The sequence below is a fragment of the Ixodes scapularis genome, unplaced genomic scaffold (assembly GCF_016920785.2).
Source record: "Ixodes scapularis isolate PalLabHiFi unplaced genomic scaffold, ASM1692078v2 PGA_scaffold6__148_contigs__length_123643588, whole genome shotgun sequence".
NCBI classification, from domain to species: Eukaryota; Metazoa; Arthropoda; class Arachnida; order Ixodida; family Ixodidae; genus Ixodes; species Ixodes scapularis.
Window position 1 is genome coordinate 39,491,181 of NW_024609881.1, and position 19,828 is coordinate 39,511,008.

The following is a 19,828-nucleotide window of genomic DNA, read 5'->3' on the forward strand; positions in this document are numbered from 1 at the left end:
AGAGAAGTTTTCAAGCTAAAGAGAAGGCCACAGGAAAGCCGCGTGTCGTAATAAAGAAAGAATAGAAGGAAGGAATATTAGACATCGCACTCCTCTTTTTTTCTCTTCGGCTTGAAAGCTCATTATTCCTCTGCAGTACTGGATGATAAACAAAAAAAAAATTAACTGTCAACTGCACGCCTGCACACTCGCAGTGTTTTCTTATTGTATTTCATATAAAAGGTCGCTGGCTTGGCTTCCACGTGTCTTTAATTTATAATTATGTTAAAGTCCCATGAGTGAACATAATATAACTTCTGTGCCATATGAAAGATAATGTAGGAGGTACAGTCTCCGGCAATATGAAAGACCCACTGGGAGCGCGTGGCCGAGGCGGTGGCTTGCGAGGGCGCTGCGAGCGCTCCAAGCAATTCCATTCTGCTTCGAGGGGAGGACGCTCACTCGGGGCTCAGCACAATCTGATAAGCGCGTTTCGCTTCAGCTGAGCCCGAGTGAGCGTCCTTTCCTCGAAGCAGAATGGAATTGCCCGGAGCGCTCGCAGCGCCCCCGCCAGCCACCGCCTCGGCCACGCGCTCCCAGTGGGTCTTTCATATTGCCGGAGACTGTACATACTAGCCCTTGCATGGACGTTGTTCTGTCCTTTCTTCATTTAGAAAGAAAGGCCTATATTTTTGTGATAAGGATCTTTCATGTGCAATGAAATAAAGAATACGAATGTAGCTCGTATACGTATCGCTGACGCCTATAAAACTGCTCACAAGGTGTGCAGCCGCTCTTAAATATCGGTGTTATTGGCTGGCCATGATCCTTGATTTGTGTGAGTGCTCATCAATTTTTCGAAAACGATTGTTTTCTTTATTGTCACTTTATTATTTACGTATTAAGAGCCTCCTGCAAGGGCCCTTGTTGGAGTGAAGTATTAATAAACAAATAAGAAAAACATGGTATTAAAAAAACGCAATATAAATTATTGTTTAAAGCAATACGACATGCAAGTGCGCTTCCGCTTTGCGCACCTCGTCATTTCATTTACCCTCGAAATGCGCCCACGTGATTTTATCTACAACAGACGTCAACCAATCACAGCGCGTGCTTTGTTGCCACCTCATCGGGCGTTCCCTTGCCGTTGTTTTTGTTGCCAATTAACTGGCATGTCCCAGATATAAGGTTGCCATAGCGCACACTACAACTTTAATTCGCGCTTGTGTGTTGCTGCATATTGAAGAAGACAACAACCAGTCAAAAATTGGCTTGCGGTAATGCTTTTCAACCGGAAAATGTGAGTGCACTTTCTCCCTGCGCTTGATCATAACAGAAAATATCGCAAATAATAAGTACGTACCAGGTAGTTTCGAACATTTCTCACTCAGGCAGACGAAACAATTGAACTGCTACAGCACTTTCCTTTCAAAAGCATGGCATTAATCATAGTGTTAAAACTTTACCACCTGGACTAATTCAGTCAGGTTCATGAATACTGTTATGTGCACCGTCGTTCACTGTTAGCGAGGGCACGGCGTCGGCGTGTTTCAACATATGTGTCAAACGAACGAAGGACATCTGGAAAACCAAAAGAAACCCAGGTAGCATGCCAGAAAAACGCCCAACTTTGGAAAAACTCTGGCAGGCGTAAGGGCCTAACTTGGCCCCAGTTAGGCTATCCTCTATGGTGCTTGGCAGTGCCAACATGCGTTGCCTAACTGTAGCCCTAGCTAGGCGATCCTAGGGCCAAAGTTTGGCTTTTCTCTGATTCGCCGCAGGAGTGCCAACATGAATGATGTGCTTGAGACATAATGCCAAAGCAAAGCTTAATGTAGGGTTGCTGTCAAGAGAAGCTTGGCTTTTCTCTGGTCCGCCAAAGGAGCGTCGAAATAAGTGCCATACTTTAGTCATAACAAACAAAGTAACACCTCATTTGGGATTTGGGATGTGCCAACGTTTGACTCTTCTCTGACTAGCCACTGGAGTGCCAAATATGTGCCAAAAGTAAAAAAAAACACAGGCCTGACGAAGTTCAGTATTTCTCCGTTGTGCATTAAGAGTGTTATTTCACGCGCTCCTGAACAAAATTAATTAAGCGTTCAAATTACGATGGTCAGGTTTCACCAACCCCGTTCCCAAGCAGCGCGACGATACTTTGCAGTGTCGTGCCAGTAGCGGCCGAAAATCAGTTCCGCTATCGGCCAAATGCCTAGTTTCGCACAACCGCTCGATATGCGGCAGGTATTGACCTCGTTTTGTTTCGCCACCTGCCTTGTTTTGGCGCAATATCGTGAGAATCTTTTTGATGCGTCTGCTTTGGAACGGCCGGACATTGTGCAAGTCTTCTTTGTATGCAGCTACGTATTAATTGTTGCACATCGTTGCACACACGAAAAATGATTTTTTTGTTGCATCCAGAATTTTGTTTAACCACTATAATTACACACAGCTTATTCTCGGCATGTTTAAAAAGGTTATACTTCTTTGTAAACAAAAAGCAAATTATCAAATAGAGTTAACATTGCTTTCATGTCACGCAAAACTCACTAATCAAATGCGAAACACTGTGCGGACTGAAATAAATCATGATTACTATCAAAAGCATGCTTGCAGGGAACTTACTAATAAAAGAGCGATACCATGTATTACGTTATATATGAATGTCCTGACTTGGCAGCGAGACAAGCACGAACACAAAGTGGAGTAAAATGAATGTCGGTGAAGAGCAGCTTCTTTTAGAAGCGCTGCAACAAACACAGTACAATAATTTTATGGACTCCGACGAAGAAGACAGGTACACGTAGCAGAGTGCATTGAAAACTACGGAATACACAGAAAGAATAAAGCACATGAAGGACGAATATGGACACACACAGTTCTTCCAACTGTGTGTCTGTGTTCATCCTTCATGCGCTTTATTTTTTTCTGTATTCTAAGAAGACAGGCATGAACTAAATGTTGTCCTTGACGTGTTCCGGTCATTTTACGATGAAAAACTACAGCCGGATGAGCAACGCACGAAAAGAACAGAACACTTAAAAGCGCATTTCGGGAGCCGGACCTGCGTGGCCCCCCACCCATCTCTGTAACGTGGCAAAAGGTGAAAACTACGGCCCAAGTGATCCCATTAGCGCGTCAGAGCGAGTCACGCGTCAAATATTAGTTCAGATGTTTTTGTCCACTCCACACCTTATTTTCTTGAAGCAGCCGTCACACTCACTCACGGCCACACGAAGACACAAAAACAGATGGGGAGGCTTGACGAACGGCGAGATCGAAGCCATATGGAAAATCCAGCTAAACTCCCTCTTCATTTTTGACTGACTGAGTTTTTTTAAGGAGAGGGAAGACCAAAGGTGGTGTTTCGTAGCCTAAACTTGGAATGTAAAAAAAAAAAAAAAGAATCGACACCGTCTTGATTTCATTCTAGCTCCCCCGAGTGTGAAGTGAGCGCGGCACGACGGAGCCACGACCGCTTCTACTTTTTGTTATCGCAAGACTTTACAGTTGTCAATCGCACTGTAAGACACGCATAGAGTTCCTCTCACTTTTGCAACGCGTGGCCTAATAATGGCATGTGTTGAGGAGACGCTCGCACATCAGTATTCCGCTGCGCTCGCTCGATGGCACCAGTTGCGGTAACGTCGAACCGGTCTCACGGCGCGTCCGGATATTGGCGCGTGTAGCTACGCGCGAGAACAACAATCCCCCGCAATCTGCGCTTGCAGAACCACCCTTGTCTGGTCTAGCCGCGGCAGAACGTTCAACCCAATTTTGGGTTGAAGAAATTAAAAGACACTCAAAGTGAAATAAAAAGTTGCGAGAAGAATTAGACTTGATTTTTATTTAATTAGGTTGCTGTCCACTCGCGTACCACCCATAACTCATCGGTCATCTGTTTCTAAACCTCATATAAACCAGTGGCGACGGGACCTGCCCTCATTAGTTTCGCATTTTGTTAGAGAATTGAGGTCCAAGGATACTAGATGCTACGCGTGCCACTGGGCAGAAAATGTTAAAGGCCCGTTCCCAAGCTTGCGCTTGACTTCGGCGGACGGAAACAAGGCCTTTGTGACGACTTGTAACCGGCCGAATTGCTGCTCAGCCAGTTTTGAGCCGATACAAAATGATTAAAGACTTGTCTCAGTTGGTCACTCCCAAACGAGAGTGTGTCAATGGGCGTTAATTCCGACACGTGTTTTCTTATTTGGGACAGGAGATGCCTGATGACCTCCGAACTTTAAGGCAGGGAGCCCAACTTTGGCATTTTTTATGCAGTTTATGCCCAGGGCTGGCCTCACGACAGCTAAACTATCAAGAAGTGAAGCCTAACTTTGGCGCTTGTTTGGGGACTTTGGCCTGAAGATGTCAGATGTCAGTCAAACAACTAGGTAGTCATCCTAACTCTGGCACTCCTTCGGCGATTGTTGCCATAAAGAAGCCAGATGAAAGCCGAACTGCAAAGGAGTGAATCCGAACTCCGGCACTTCTTTGGCAATTAGTATACAACTTTAGACGTGGGGAATATGATAGTGGCCAAATACGTACTACTTATGAAGAAGAAACATTGAAGCAGCAATTAACGCAAATTTTAAATATTCATCCACAAATCCTCAATATAGCAACTAAATAAAGATCTGCAAATGCATTAAAAAATAATAAGATAATATATTTTCGAGCACGTATAAAATATTGTGTAGAAATGCTGCCAGACATCTCATTGCTTTAGAAATGTACATATTTCTTATTAATTTCGCTGTGTTCTTGTGTTTTATTTGTATATATACTGTGTTGCTTGTAAGAGCTGCGCCGCTGTTGTTTTGATAGCGAGGTCGATCTTCCAAAGGTGTTCAAACACAGAATGGTCTGACCTAGCACCGGGAGACTCAGCGTACCTGAAACATCTTCGCGAATATATATTTGTTGCCGGCCGTTATTAAAGATAGCACGTATGCAGACACAGCGCCCATATCCGGCCGCCCGGACCTGAGTGGTCTGTAAAAGAGCTTCAGCACCCAGCAAGTCAGCAGCACTGCCATAGCCGGTGCTATGAACGCGAGTGATGAAGACTTCTACCTTAGGGATAATTGATGAAGGGTTCCAGGAGTAATCAGACATGGATGTGGCATGTCGCCATTCGCAGGAAGTGCAGGACAACGTCCTGCGACACTCCTTTGATCGGAGGCCGCTTAGTCTACACCGGAAACATCTCAATTCCCCAGCAAGATTTGTTCCTTCTCTTTCTGAGAGATATCATTGGTGTGCTCTGTATCATGTTTTGTAGCTTCGCAAAAGAAGCACTTCTTGGCGTTTTGATCATTGCCATGCATCTGGAACTAAAGAGGATGGTAAGGGGGCACTTTTAAGTTGTTGATTTTGGCTATTACTTTTCTGCGGGCGATCATCGTTGACTCCCGATTTCTCTCTGCTCTCGATCTCGGTGAGTAGGGAATCAAGCATGGCTTCCAACACGCATTCGGGAAGTCGTTGTGCTTCTGGAATGTCCTCAGCACGTTCCGCTTATCTCACAGGAGTCGCAGTGCTCGAAGTACCGAACGTTGACGGCTGTCGTTCATCTCATAATGTGGGTGGAGACGGCGTCGCGGTCATGTTTTCTCCCTCTTGAAAGATTGTTGTCGGTTCTGAGCGACTAGCTCGTCGAGAGTAGTCGACCACAATATCTGACGAAAGAGCCTTGATTACGATATATGTTAGCAGCTGTTAGCTTATAGGAGGACATGCCAAGACCTCTGAAATCTCGCATATGGGCTTGCAGTTGGCCAAAAAGCCTTCTAAGACCCTTTGTTTTGTTAGAGGAGAACACCAGTATAGGTGTTCCAAGCTTTGAAAAAAGGCGCCTGCTGGATCCGTCTAAAGTCTCCAAAGTGTCGCGTCAAAATGTCTACTGCGTCGTTGTAGCACGCATGGGTGACTTGGAGACCAGCGACAGAGGCTCTTGCAGGTCCGCTCACTAACGTTTTTAGGCAATGGAACTTCTCGCCGTTCGACAGATGATCGTGGTCCTGTACGATTAGTTTGAATTGTCAAAAAACTGGCTGCCACTCCGAAAATTCGCAACTGTAGCTGGAACTTGGGTAGTCTAAAGCCATTGTGTCCCCCGTTTTCTCTTCATTCAATGCGGGAGCCAATTGTGGACGCTGAGGGGCGCGGATATTCTTTTGAGCGCAGTTGCGTCGCTCGACCTTGAAACAGACGGAAAACGAACTTTGTGTATTTTCGGTGCTCCTTAACGGACAGATATTCGGCCTGATAGTCTTCACCCCCAATAATGAATCATATTCGATGTTGAGTTTTTTAGCTCTTCGCAGCTGACGTCTAGCTTCCGCAGCATCGATTCCATGTCTTCAATATCTGCTGTACGAAGCATCGCAGTCGGCTCTCCGATGATACATGTGTTTTGTGCACTGCCAGCCATCTTTTTAGTTATTATTCGTTTCATATCGATGATAGCTCAAGTAACCCTAATGAAAAAAAGTAATTTGTATGAGAAATTTCTTGCGTTCAATAAACAGATATGAACCATACAATATATATAAGAACATATAATAACCATGTAAGAACTATACAAGAGCGATATAAGAACTATATAAGATATATAAGAACCATATCAGAAACTTATAAGAAACTTCTCACAAGTCTCTTATATGGCGCTTGAATGTTCTTATATATCTCATCTAGTTCTTATATGGTTTTTGTATAATTCTTATATGGTTCTTATATGTTCTTATATATCTTTTATGATTCATATGTGTTTATTGGACACAAAAATTTCTCATACAAATGAGAATTTTCAACAGGGAAACCAGAGCAATTGAACGGGCGGCTCACTTGATCGTTTTCTCGAAGGTCACTCAGATCGTTCGAAGGCCAGTTCTGGAGCCCACTCCTTCAGCAACTTACTTGTTCGTTGAGAGTCGCTCCTGGCTTGTAGTCCCGACTTTCGGGAACCACTCATTTGTTGCATTATTAGCCTTTACAAACTGACTTAGATAAAAACAAAGTGAGTTTATTATTTACATGGATAGCGGTGCGCCATTATGCCAACCCCCATTGCTTCGTCGTCTCGACCAAGTCCCATTTTTCTATCGAGCGACCAATCTACTTTTTGAACTCCCAGTCGTAAACTCGTTGAGTCACTCGCTGGCTCTAGCTCAAGATAATATTGCCTTTGTAATTTTTAACAATTTCTGATGTGTGTGTGCAGCTAGAACGATGGATGCGGTTCCCTCCACGAGTGGTATGTATGTGCTTCTTTTCACTAGTGACATGGCCGACCATGTGAAAAGGCGTCGTCGAACTTTGACAGATAGAGTACAAAAAGGGGTGAAACAAACACAAATATCCAAAGGTTTATTCGTAAAGTATGCGTTTGCACTACCCTTGGGAAACGCCACACACGCCCCACTTTGGAAAACGCGAACATTCACTCCGTATAGAGGCCAAAAATGGGGCAGCAACTACAGAGGAAGGAAAAAGAAAAAGTAAAAAAGAAAGCCAGAACAGAAACGTAGGCGGGTCAGCGTTAGCATTTCTCAAAAGGGGACGTGTGCGGCGTTTCCAAAGGGTCATGCTAACGCATCCCCTAAGTATTCAAAATGGATATTCTTCTAATTCTTTGTAACTTCATGGCGCAATTTCTGCGCGCTCGTAATGCGACCTTTCGTTCGGACTCCCCAAACACGTGTTTGTGAGGATTGCTCTTCTTATGCACAGTCGTAAGGTGAAAACTCTTGTAATTTATAAATGGTTTATACTTCCAGGAAACTACCTGTATATAAACACAACCAACGTGGATCCGGCACAACGGGAAGCGAGGGCGTTTCTTGCCGAGCGCAAGCCGACCCCAGCTACCTGTCTTACCTTCTGGTGGAAGGGATTTGGAACGCCCAGTAACCTGAACATCTACCTGTAAGGCCGTTGGCTCTGTTACAAATATCACTATAATGCATCCGTGTCCCTAGCGTGCGCTTATTATATAATAACATAAAAAAGTGAGTCTGGATACGGTAGGTTTTCGAAGGTAAAAGAACTATATTTACCCTGAAGCGACTGACATCCCGGAAATCTGAAATAGCGTCAAGGTTATCATTTATATGCGAACACATTCTGTGAAAGATGTGGTTGTGTTGTCCCTGTTTTAATTGTTTATTCTTTTTTCATCCATGACATTCTATACGCTGTAAAAAAAGGGCCATAGTTTTAGACCACTTTTGCGATATAATACACCCCTGACCTTCCGTTCGACGTACAGCGGATTGGGGCAGAACAGGCGGTACCAACTTTCTCGAGTCGCATGAAAGCCGAGTTGTACAACTTATTAAAATAGCTAATGTAAGTGTTACTGGCTAGAAAAATTAGTAATTGGAGTTTTCTTGGCCCACTGGAAAACCTTTTTTAGTCTTTAAATACGTACTTTAGTTATTTAATAAGTTATATCCCACCGTTATCAAGCCCCTCCTAAAAGTTGGGGCCGTCAGTTAGACGTCATTGCGCTGTACGTCGCACTGAGGTTTTGTTGCCGTATTATATGAGGCCAATAGATGTAAGACTACACTGTTTTTATGAGAGTGCAAACAAGCCCGGACATGTCCACACGAGGTATGGGCACTGCGTTTGAGCAGAAACGAAACAAATCGTTCAAAGAGAAGCGTTTTTGCATGCGAAATACGCACAGCAGCACCACCGGGGCTTCGTGAAGTCAGTGACGGTCCATAGAGACACACAAATTGTTCAGACTTCTTGCTATGCGCTGTCCTTGAAAACGAGCGGCTGTACAAGTGCCTGCTTAATGGGCATGAGCTGATAGTGACTCGAGTAAAATATTACTTTTATTTTACATCTATTTTATACCCGTAATGATAACAGTGAATCGTTTGTTTTTCCAGCATTTAGCTAATTAGGCCACGCTAAAAATCGCCATTTACGAAAATACAAATCTCATAAATGCAAACTTAAAATGAAAAAACGTAGCAAAGCGGTTCTACTGAGTTAGGTGAATGAAAACATAGTAATAAAAAAAAGTAAACAAATAAATAATATCAAAGAGGAACAATAAGCCGATATATGGGAAAATATTGCGCAGATATCAGGATAAGCCTGTCTATTCCGAGGAACAAAAAAAAAAAATGAAGACTCTATACTTAAGAAACAAATAAATAATATCACGGGTTATATAAATCGTAGGTTTATTGTGCTGAGCTTGCACAGTTCGGTGTAAAAATAGGAGGCGAGTTCCACTTCTCAAACTAAGCGTATTCTAACGTAAGAATACATTTTATGTCAAAGACTAGGAAATATCTTCGTTTGCTTTTGTTATACTGAGCGAAATCTCTAGCGAAAAGAAGTGCTGCCACTTCCCCATCTTTAATCCTTTTCAAGGTATAGAGCTCATGATAGCACATTTCATCAATTGTATTACAATTACAATTAATTATAACATAGCGAGTACCAATTAAGGTTAGCAATACAATTTGCGACATTCGCACAAAGAAATATACATCTTCACGACATCCCAGAGGCTTCCTGCCAATCCCACGTTGGTCAACGTACAGCACGGGATTTTGGGGGCGCCTTGACAATGCAGGCTCGGTTCGGCTCGGACGTGAGACGTATCTTCAAAACACCAGAATTATTTTTTGTTACCATTGAGCGTTCAGAGTACATCGTAGATATATAGGCCTACAAAACCACGTGGCTGTGACGTCACACCACTGCGGTGGCGCTGCTGTCGGTTCGGCGCACACCGAGACTCTCGACTTTACGCAGATCTGTTCTCGCCCCACGCACAGTGGCTACAATTCGTGCTACACTTCGTGAGGGAAAAGGCAGAACTCGATTGTAAACAACGTATTTGTCTATAAGGAACACGAAGGAAGCTAAATAAACACTGTTTTTTGCTTTTTCCTTTCCTCCTTAAAATTCTGAAATAACGGAGCCTTAAACCAACAACACCCTTTTTATTTTTGGGCATAATTTGACATTCTTTATATTTTGACTGTAATTCGTGGAGAGAACGATGTATTACTGAAAGCAGAAAGGCACCATCAAAGACTCTTCAAATTTACAACCTGAAAAACTCAAAGGGTTTTCTAGTGTAGTTTTACACCAGTAAAGTTCTTGTAACCACTCGGGAATAAGCTATTTTGTCACCATTTCAATGCATTTGACGCCAGTTTTTCATAGAATCCATAGAACTATGTTGTATTTTTATATACAGAATTCTTTTAATCCATAGAACTCTGATGTATTTTTATATACAGAATTCAAAATGTTCTAGGAATACCCGTGCTTTACTCTTCCCGGGAAGATATTACAAATATTTAGTATAAAAGAGGTATTAAGAAAAAAAGCAATTGAAGATGACGCCAAGCCTAACAGTAAAAGTTTCCTGCGCTCCTCAGTAGGTGACGTAACATGTATATTTGACCTATTGCTACAATTGTCCATGCACCAATGAGAATGCTGGGAATGTAGGTATACGCGCCTCACGTTCTGGTGACTGTAACAGTGACAGTTATAAAGGAATATCCTAAGACAAATGGCATATGGCACCCGCGTTCCTTAACGCAGCATTTTCTTTATTCACTTCGAATGCCTCATGCGAGGGAGGTTTGTGCGTGCGGCACGTAGACTTTCATTCAGAGCATTCTCAATGATACGTGTATAATTTAGCAATAGGTGTATTGCAAGTTGAACACGCTGTCTAAAAAACACAGCGTTTTGCGCTCTTTTATTGTTTCATTTTGCCAGAATGAGGTATTCGAACGTAGTTTCACACCAGGAAACTTCTTGTAACCACTCGGGATTAAGCTATTTTGTCGCCATTTCACTGCATTTGACGCCAGTGTTTCAGTGTGGCCGGTAAAACCTCTTTGGTCCTGAGACCGAACTTCAATATATAATGCATTCGCAAAAAACAAACAAAAAAACACCGACTTGCAATTTGGGTTACTAAATTGAAGGTGTCTATAGTAATTTTAAACACATTGGGAGTAAATTAGTTCTTATCCAAATGCCGCCTTTAAGCAATTTCAGTGTGTACGATGGAAATATTCCACGCTAAAAGTAATGACGTTGATTCTGTTTTTTTTTCGCCATTTGCCACGTAGCCACACGAAGGAAACCATTCTCAGGGACCCCATCCTATCGGTCTACACCCGGTCTACACCACTTTGGTGGAATGTTCGATACGTCACCATTTCTTCGAAGTTAACCTGGAAAGTAAGAGAAGCTTGAGTTTCTTTTTTGCCGTTTACTCAAACTCAAAATGGATGTTTAGTCGAACAAAAGCGTAGTGCGAGAGATTTTTTTAAAACTAAGAATTTAGTAAGTCCACAGGTTCCGATAATTTTTCTGTAGAGGGTAATAAGCAGATAATAGCACTTTTTTGTTCTAATTCATAGTGAAAAACAAGCGTGCAAACTACAAGGTTCCTGCTTTTTTTTCTGTGCTCTGTTTTTATTGTGTACCTTTGAAAGCAGCATCCCTTGGATACATTCATGAGAATGCTTCAAGAGCAAAAAAAAGAGCTAAATCTAAAAAAAAAAACATGTTTTGCGACATCACTTTCAGCGTTGCAGCCTGGACTTTGATCACTTCGATGTATAATGGGAGGTTCATTCAGAGCAGTTTGTTTTTCACTGTTGAAAGGGCTTGGGATTAACACGGCAATAAGCCGAGGCTACATGAAGAATGTCGAAGTGCAGTTACCACTCTTTAAAGAACGCATGAGCAGTGGAGTTCAAATATATCGCTATTGCATCTTCGACATACTTTTTTTCTATTGGTGTCTTTGTATTGAAATTATCCTAAAAATAAATTGGTACCGCTGCAGTAAAATTCATTTACGCTGTAAATGTTGGTGTTGTTATTACGCACTCCAAACGAGCGTTTTTTTATACAAAGGGTCTTCTAATTTATACAATGAACCTGCCACGTAATTCTGGCCAGGGGAGGCCGTTCGCCTGGTGTTTAAAAAACACACCCAAAAAATTTAGACACAAATAAAAAAAATGCAGAAAGATTTATTGGTACATTCTTAAAAAACGCGTTACCATGACCCTTTGGAAACGCCACGCACGTCTCGCTTTGGGAGTCGCTAACACTCACCCCTTTACTTTTCTGTTTTCGCTTTCTCTTTTGGCTTTTTTTTTACGTCCCGTATTTCTTTTTACGTCTTTTTGGCCTCGTGACGGGGTCAGTGTTGGCATTTCCAAAAGAGAGACATATGTGGCGTTTGCCATGGGTTATGTTAACGCACTCCCTAGGAATTCACGAATGGGTTATCATGTTTTTAATTTTCATCCCTTTTCTGCTTTTGCCTGTCAAAGTACGTCGAAGCCCTTAGATACGGTCATCCATATGACTTGGGGAAAGAAACAGATCCATTCTACTCGTGGAAGGAACCGTTTTCATATCACTCGTTGAGGGAACCACATTTATCGTTATAGCGAGACACGCACCACTACTACGGAAAGCCAGAGCAATGAGCATCCGGCGACGGCACAGCGGCAACTGAGCACGCCCGCATTCCACCGCTTCGCGGCGCCTCCTCCTCTCTGGCTCCGCGCCTGTGACACTCCTTTGATGAAACGAAAACGCTCATTTTGACGAGAACCCGGCGGTGTCTGTCAGTTTGTCAGCACCATGGCTAGAGAGAGAGGTTGACGCGTGCTGACGTCAGCGCTTCGGATCAATGGGAACGTCGCACGCGACACGCTTTCCCCTTCCTGCCTTTCTCGACGGCGCTGACAAACGAAAGACTGACGGGTTTTCATAAAACAAACTTTATCATGCTAAAGCTTTAAAAAAAAAACTCCACTGGTGTAAAGACATGCTGCTTGCAAAAAATCGCTCATTGAGCTCCCTGTACTCTTTCGACTTAAGTGCAGCGAACGCTGAAAGTGATGTGAGCAAGCAGATAATAATTGTGAAACAAGGAGAACAGAAAACATCTGGCAACGGATATTCGCTCTGTTCCACCGGTACCAGTCGTAATGACGCAATGATGCTTAAGCCGCAAAAATTGTCGTTTGCCTTGCGATTTTCTTTTCACCAGATCTACTTAATTATCTTCGTAGTTTGATTTCCGACCTATAGAGCGGTTTTAATTGCACGCTGTTTTGCGGCACAGACTGTTTTTGGTGTAATAGGAAAACCTGGGTAATTTAAAACCTAATTTGTGTCGTTCATTTTTAGTTTGTTTCATGGGGTCGATTGAACGACGTTTTAAAATAAATGATAGTGAATTAAAATTGTGTTAAGCGCTTCCTGTTACGTCTAAAGTATTGTCGTGAAAAATGTGTGACGTCTGTGTTTGGCGCTCTATGCACTCCCAACTTGCCATTCGATCGTATCAGTGGTTGAATTTAGTATTTTCCATAAGTGACAGGGCGCATCGGTATTCTTGCATGATACCAATTTTATATGCGACTGATCCATATAAAGTGCTTCATAATTCTATGTCCTAGTAGGTCGCCTCCAACACTATTCTTGTAATATTAAACTAATATGCCATGTAAGAGGTTCTGCGACCACTCCAATTTAAAATCAGTGTGCTTAAATCACGCCTTCACTGGTGTAGGATGATTATTGTATTCAGATATTTAATAGGGAGAGTGATCACTTTCTATCTTTTCTTATAGCTCACATTTGAAGCCGTGTCAGCGACGTCTAAGGTACAATCTGGCGTGATGGTTGACGACATTGAGTTCACCGAAGGGGAATGTCCGTCTGAGGGTAAGCGACGTTGATTATAAGTATACTATTAATAACAATAGTAGTGGTAATAAATCAAGAATTGCCTTTTGCCCACAATCGATCACATAGTTTTCTTTCACGCGCATATACCTAGAATTAAAATAACATTAGTAAATCTAAAACAACAATTGTAAACGAAATGAAACAAATACTTAAGCAAAATCCCCCTTCCCCAAAACAAATGTTGTGTTTAATTATAAGAGCGGGTTCAGCGGCGTTGGCGTTGGCATAAACGCGCCCGTTGCATTATGGGACGTTATAGTTTCCCCTCTAAATTTAGCGGGGAAACTGAATTCGTGTTGAGATCATGCAACGCAATTTTCTCGCTAAATTTAGCAGGTAAAGCAAACCCCTAAATTTAGTGAGGAAATTTTCCATAAACTTTCAGCTAAATTTAGCGGCAACGTTTTTGCTAACTATCACGCTAAATTTAGCGGGGACATGTCCCCGCTGAATTTCTCGCTAAATCTAGTGAAAAAATGTTCGCTAACTCTACGCTAAATTTCGCACGAATATGTCTCTATTAAATTCACCAGGGAGAAGTTTCGCTAAATTGAGCAGAAAATTTAGACCAAATTTATCTCTGATAGGACGCGAGGACGAGGAGGAGGAAAGGGTACGGAGGGAGAAGAGAGCCGGACCCTCTTCCTGTCTATCCCTTCCCTCCTCCTTCTCAAGAGGTGCGCTCTAATTTCGCATTACACAAAATTGTGAACATTTTAATTAAAAAAAAAAACAATAATAAAACTGGCGATCGTCTAATGCTAAGACTATGTCCAAATATATCGCTTCAGAACGGACCGTTATCTTATTCAAAATTTAAAAGGGACATTTGTCATTTTGTTAATGGTGAAATGGTAGCCGGCAAACCCTGGAGCACAAGGTGCCGAATGGCACATGTTTCCGACACGGGCTCCATTTTCCCACAAAAAGTTTGAGAACATTGTTAATTTGGGTAGAAATTGAGCGTTTGTCAAAGTCTACTTGCAATAAAAAAAGACGAATGACGTCTTTTTTTTTGGGGGGGGGGGGGGGCGGACACGCTATAAAAGACAGAACTTTGAATTGAAGCCCTTCTGAACTCCCATACCGCTAGTCCCAATCGTTTTACAATATTCATTGTTCCATCTACCCAAACATACCCGGGCCTTTTGAGGTTTTGAAACTAATTATCAGCATTATTGTGTTGCAGACGTAGAGGCTAAATTATATGGTGCATGCTTTTGGCATCAATCAGAACTGCGTGACCTACCGGCTTCATACGAAGCCCATGTGTGGTTGGCCGCCCAGGAAGGCAAGGCAGGGGAATTGTCTGTGCATGGGTGAAATTGTAAATTTTGCAACAGACAAAGGAAAATATATTTTTAAATATACATATTTGCGTCACTCGTAGGACGAAAAACAAAGCTCAAAGTCTTAGCGAAATTTATCTTAAAGCGTTATCACCACTCGCATGTCAGAGAACGCAAGCCAAATCGCTCCTTAAAACTAAGCATCGCACAGGAGCAATTTCTCCTGCCTTTGCTTAAGCACCGTATATATAAATATATAAATATATATATATATATATATAACTGAGAAGAAAAAATCCCTTAGTGAGAAACAGCAACAACGGACGATTTAATCTTCGACGTTTCGGCCGGAGTCCGGCCTTCGTCTTCCTGACGAAGGCCGGACTCCGGCCGAAACGTCGAAGATTAAATCGTCCGTTGTTGCTGTTTCTCACTAAGGGTTTTTTTCTTCTCAGTTTTATACCCACGCCTTCGGCCTCCCGCCACCATGCCCGTTATATATATATATATATATATATATATATATATATATATATATATACCTGTCTTCATTGTGATAATACTATAGTCTCGTGCTGTCAGTGGTTTCTAGCGAATATTTTCTGTTTCAATTTGTAAGGTCCCCATTAGAACTTTCATAAAAAAAAACACGTCTTATATCAAATTTGATGTGGCAATTGGAAATTTTTCATGCAGATTAAGAATTCTACATTGACAATAAATAACAGGATTTGCTTGGATAATGCCTAATTTGTTTTTAAAATATCCGTGGTAAAAGTTTCACGTGGATTATTACTGCTACCAAAATATTAAACCTTATAAAATGCATTCCTGACATTGGTGCGTGTTTAACTTTATAGAGCTATGCACTTTTGAAGAGGACATTTGTGTACCATGGGAACAAATGGTTACGGGTGAGTGGAGCGTTCAGCGTGTTAACCACACAATATCAACAGGTCAATAGAGTATATAATTATTCTAAGATGATGTATTTTGTTCCTGGTTGTTATACGATGGTTTATTTGGTTCTTTACGCGCGCATGAAGCTTGTTATTGAGCCGCATAGGAAAGATTTACTAATACAACTAACTACTCAAAAAGACTCTATTGCTAAAAGGTAATCATATCCAGTTAACTGCTTGGGAGCATTCAACAAAGCGTTGGTTGAGATTTAAATACACTAGGGCTGGGCGCCGATTAAACATTTTAACCCGAATAATTGCTAATCTTTAATGTATTAGTTAATCAATTAATCAGCTTCGTTCATTCAAATGCAAAATCGCAAAAAAAATATTTAGATGAAATCTTTTGCTCTGTTTAATATGTAATGAATGGCGCAGTACAATTTCGGATTTTCAATCAACCTTGATCTGAGCTTGAAAACAGTCAAAAGACACCCACTCTCACAAAGCATTACTTCAGCAGCTGTAGCATACATGTTCGTCGATATTCTCCTCCAAAAGCGAACTCCTTTCAGTATTCACAATAGTCCCTGCTGCGCTAAATGGACACTCTCACGATGTTACGTGGCTGGGGGACATATAACCTTACCCACTTGTTTGTAAAGCCAAATATCGCGCCTATTATTTACATTAGGTCAACGTTATCCTAAAGTTTGCCTTCATATATGCTCGTGCACGTCCACTTAATGAAAGCGTTAAAAATTTACTTTTCTTTGTTGACAAAATTCAATTCAAACGATTAATCGAATAATTAATTAATATGTACCACATAATACAGGAGTGCGCTAGGATAGATCCTGGAGCAAACACAAACAAAATACTGGGGCAGTTAGTTGACACGGGGAGCTGGGAGACCACCCTTCTCAGCACAGACCCCCAAGTGCAAAAACACGTCGTTCGTCTGGTCGAAGACGCCACCGCGATCCAAGGGCTTCTAGCCGTCGTCAGAGGGGGAGATGGATGGGGTCCTCTTAGCGGGTTCCTGACCAGGTTCTGCTTCCCCCCTGGGCGCCATGAAAGTTGATCTGACTGACTGACAGCGATTAAAGCATATAGTCGATCAATCGGTAGGTTATTCGAGCAAATGCCCAGCCCTGAAGATACACACAAAGAAGGGAAAAGATGATCCCAGACCTTCCAGATGTCGTATTAAGTTAGAAAGTTTATTATTTCATATTTCAGTAATGAGGCAAAGCTAATGAGAATGTATCTACTATGGTAAGAAAGAGGCCAGTTTCACAGAGCATTAATGGCGGGTGTGTAATTACATGCATTACAAGCGAAAGAGTTGAAGCAGTCATGAATAGAACGATAGTCAACATAAGACAATATCTCGAAGTAGCAAAGTCCTTTGGGCTAATATACGTTTTTGGGCATTGCAGACCAGGGCCCTGAAGTGCGAAAAAATCCAAGTTATAACCAAGCTTGACAATGTTTAGCAAGATCCTGGCTATTTGTCCATAAATTATCAGGCACATGACAAGGTTAATTTTCACAGCTCGACGTGTGTTGTCATATGGCATTTTTGGGACTCAATTTCAGGTCAGATGCTATACATAGGCTTAACTACTGGCTGTTCAGTTCTAATGTGGCATCTTGGCTAATATCTGGCACTTTGCACACTTTAGTGGTATTATCAGAGAAAAGTGAGACGTGTGATGTTCGGATACTCATTGCCAAAAAAAAGTGATCTCTCCCTACGCCTTAACGCAACATCAGATTAGTCCCAAGTTAGGCCCTTTGTATTGCCTAACTGGGTCCAAGTGAGGTATTTCATTGATGCTATGCCTGCGTCCCGTCAACACCAGTTAAGTTCGTGAGACAACTCGAAGCTTTGGCTGCGTGTCAAAATCATAGTTCGAATGAACTATAGAGGGCGTTTTGCGGGCGTTACGTGCTGTTTTAGGCCACGAAAGGCTTAAAGCGGTTCGTGCAGGTGAATTATATCGCCAGGGGGACATAAATAAAGAGATCATAATCAAGATAAGAACGCTTATTAACTAAAATTTGCGCATTAACTTTGTAATCGGTGGAAATCAAAATAATTTTTTCTATTAAAACCTCTTGGGCGTGTTGCGAAATTAATAAATCAGTAAATTTTGGATGTTGAAGCGTTTGGCAAGCGCCGATGTGCGTTCACTGCAACTTGTGAAGCCGGCGCAAGGCTGGCGGTGCGCTAATGCACCTGCCTGCTGCTTACGTCTCTCATCGATTCCGTTTTCGCACCAACAACCTTGCCCCTATTGCACGACAGGTAAATTTAGCGCACTACCACGATGCCTACGCGCTCAAGTATAGAATAATAACTCATTGAGTGGTGTCTGACAACACTCAGCAAGTTCAAAATTAGAGCCATGTGTATTTTTTCACTCACAAATGTTTAAAAAAAAAGAATTTTATGCAATTATCCGACTTACCCTGACCAGTAGTCTGTAATACACCATGGAGGCATACATTTCCTGCACAGACCACATAGGGGATACTTTCACGGCTTCTTTCAAACAATTATGTAAATCCTGCAGAACGCCTTGTTTCAATTTATTCTACACTTCCTAGAAGGTCGCTAAACTCCTACAATACTATACTTGGGTTCCTCAAAGGAAACTTTCCAACTTTCCGAACAAAAACGCTGCGCGACTTTACCTTGTGAAACACCGTTTTTGTTACTGAAGATTTTGAAACGCGCTTTTGATTTGAGACGTTAAAGCGAAAAAAAAATGTTTTGTCCTCAATGTACCCATTGAGACTAATGTCGCGCTTTCCTGAAGAAATCATTTTTTTTTTAAATTAAGTATCTTTGTCGGACACTAGTTACTGACATTGCAACGGTAGTGGCTTTCATGAAATTGATTATTACATTTCTCAGTGAACGCCAGCGGACTAAACAAAGGCTGGGAAGTACAGCGAGCAGACCAGTCAGATATTCTCAAGAAGGATCACACTCTCGCCTCAGGAGAAGGTGAGCTTTGCATTGGTATCCTTCAACCTCTACTCGTTCAAAGCCAGAGCTCGTCAATCACTGAAACCTTTTTTTCCTTCAGCAGTTAAGCGATTGACATAAGTATATGGACAACTGAGACATACTTCTTTTTTGTTGAAGTTCAATTACGAAACTGGCCAATACATATTCGCTCGCACTAACGTGCTTACAGAGTTATATAATAGTTCAATATTGTCATTCATGTCAAACGCTCAGACGGTGATACGGACCTTATCTAAAAATCGCGGCTGTTGGCTCGATTACAAATTTACTTCCCGCACAACATTTTAACGGAACAAACCTTTCTAGAAATAATATTGATCATGGTCGCAAAGGCTATTAAGCACAGACTGTGCAATAGGCCTCACACCTATCGGAGTTAGTCTGCGGGGTCCCAGGTAAGGGTTCATCCTGATGCCCCTGCCGTTTGTTACGGTTCCGATAAGCTCGCACACATTTCGCGGTCTGCTGCTTTGTTGGAGCCACTGCCATGGTGGAAGAAGAGGACCCCTGAAATTCACCGCCAAGCGAAAATTCGTTGCACATTTCGAACACGCGATGTGAGATGGCGCAGTACGACAGGAAAGTCCGCAAAGTGCATGACCACCTTATTGCAAGCCAATAGGAGAACCAATTGGTTTCCAATATCAAGATTGTCAGTTTATATCCTCGAGGAGATTAAATTAATATAAATAAAAAAAATTAAGTGTTGTGCTAGTTGGTTATTGATTACAAACTTATGCTGCAAAATACTGGGATAAAAGAACAAATGGCGCTTTGTCCTGTTTTATTGTTCGTTCCTGGACTGCAGTACTTGTCTATGGGTCCCTATG

The 19,828-nt window shown here is 42.0% G+C and overlaps 1 protein-coding gene across 1 annotated transcript in view; it reads left to right on the plus strand.

The window, feature by feature from the left end:
• The window catches only part of LOC8041009 (MAM and LDL-receptor class A domain-containing protein 2), a 204,514-nt gene that overhangs the window by 62,804 nt on the left and 121,882 nt on the right, over window positions 1–19,828 (plus strand). Inside the window, exons 17-21 of the mRNA XM_040210465.1 lie at window positions 7,764–7,911; window positions 11,112–11,223; window positions 13,647–13,740; window positions 15,914–15,967; window positions 18,882–18,974. Of these exons, the coding sequence (XP_040066399.1) occupies window positions 7,764–7,911; window positions 11,112–11,223; window positions 13,647–13,740; window positions 15,914–15,967; window positions 18,882–18,974 (501 nt within the window). The remainder of the gene's footprint in view (window positions 1–7,763; window positions 7,912–11,111; window positions 11,224–13,646; window positions 13,741–15,913; window positions 15,968–18,881; window positions 18,975–19,828) is intronic.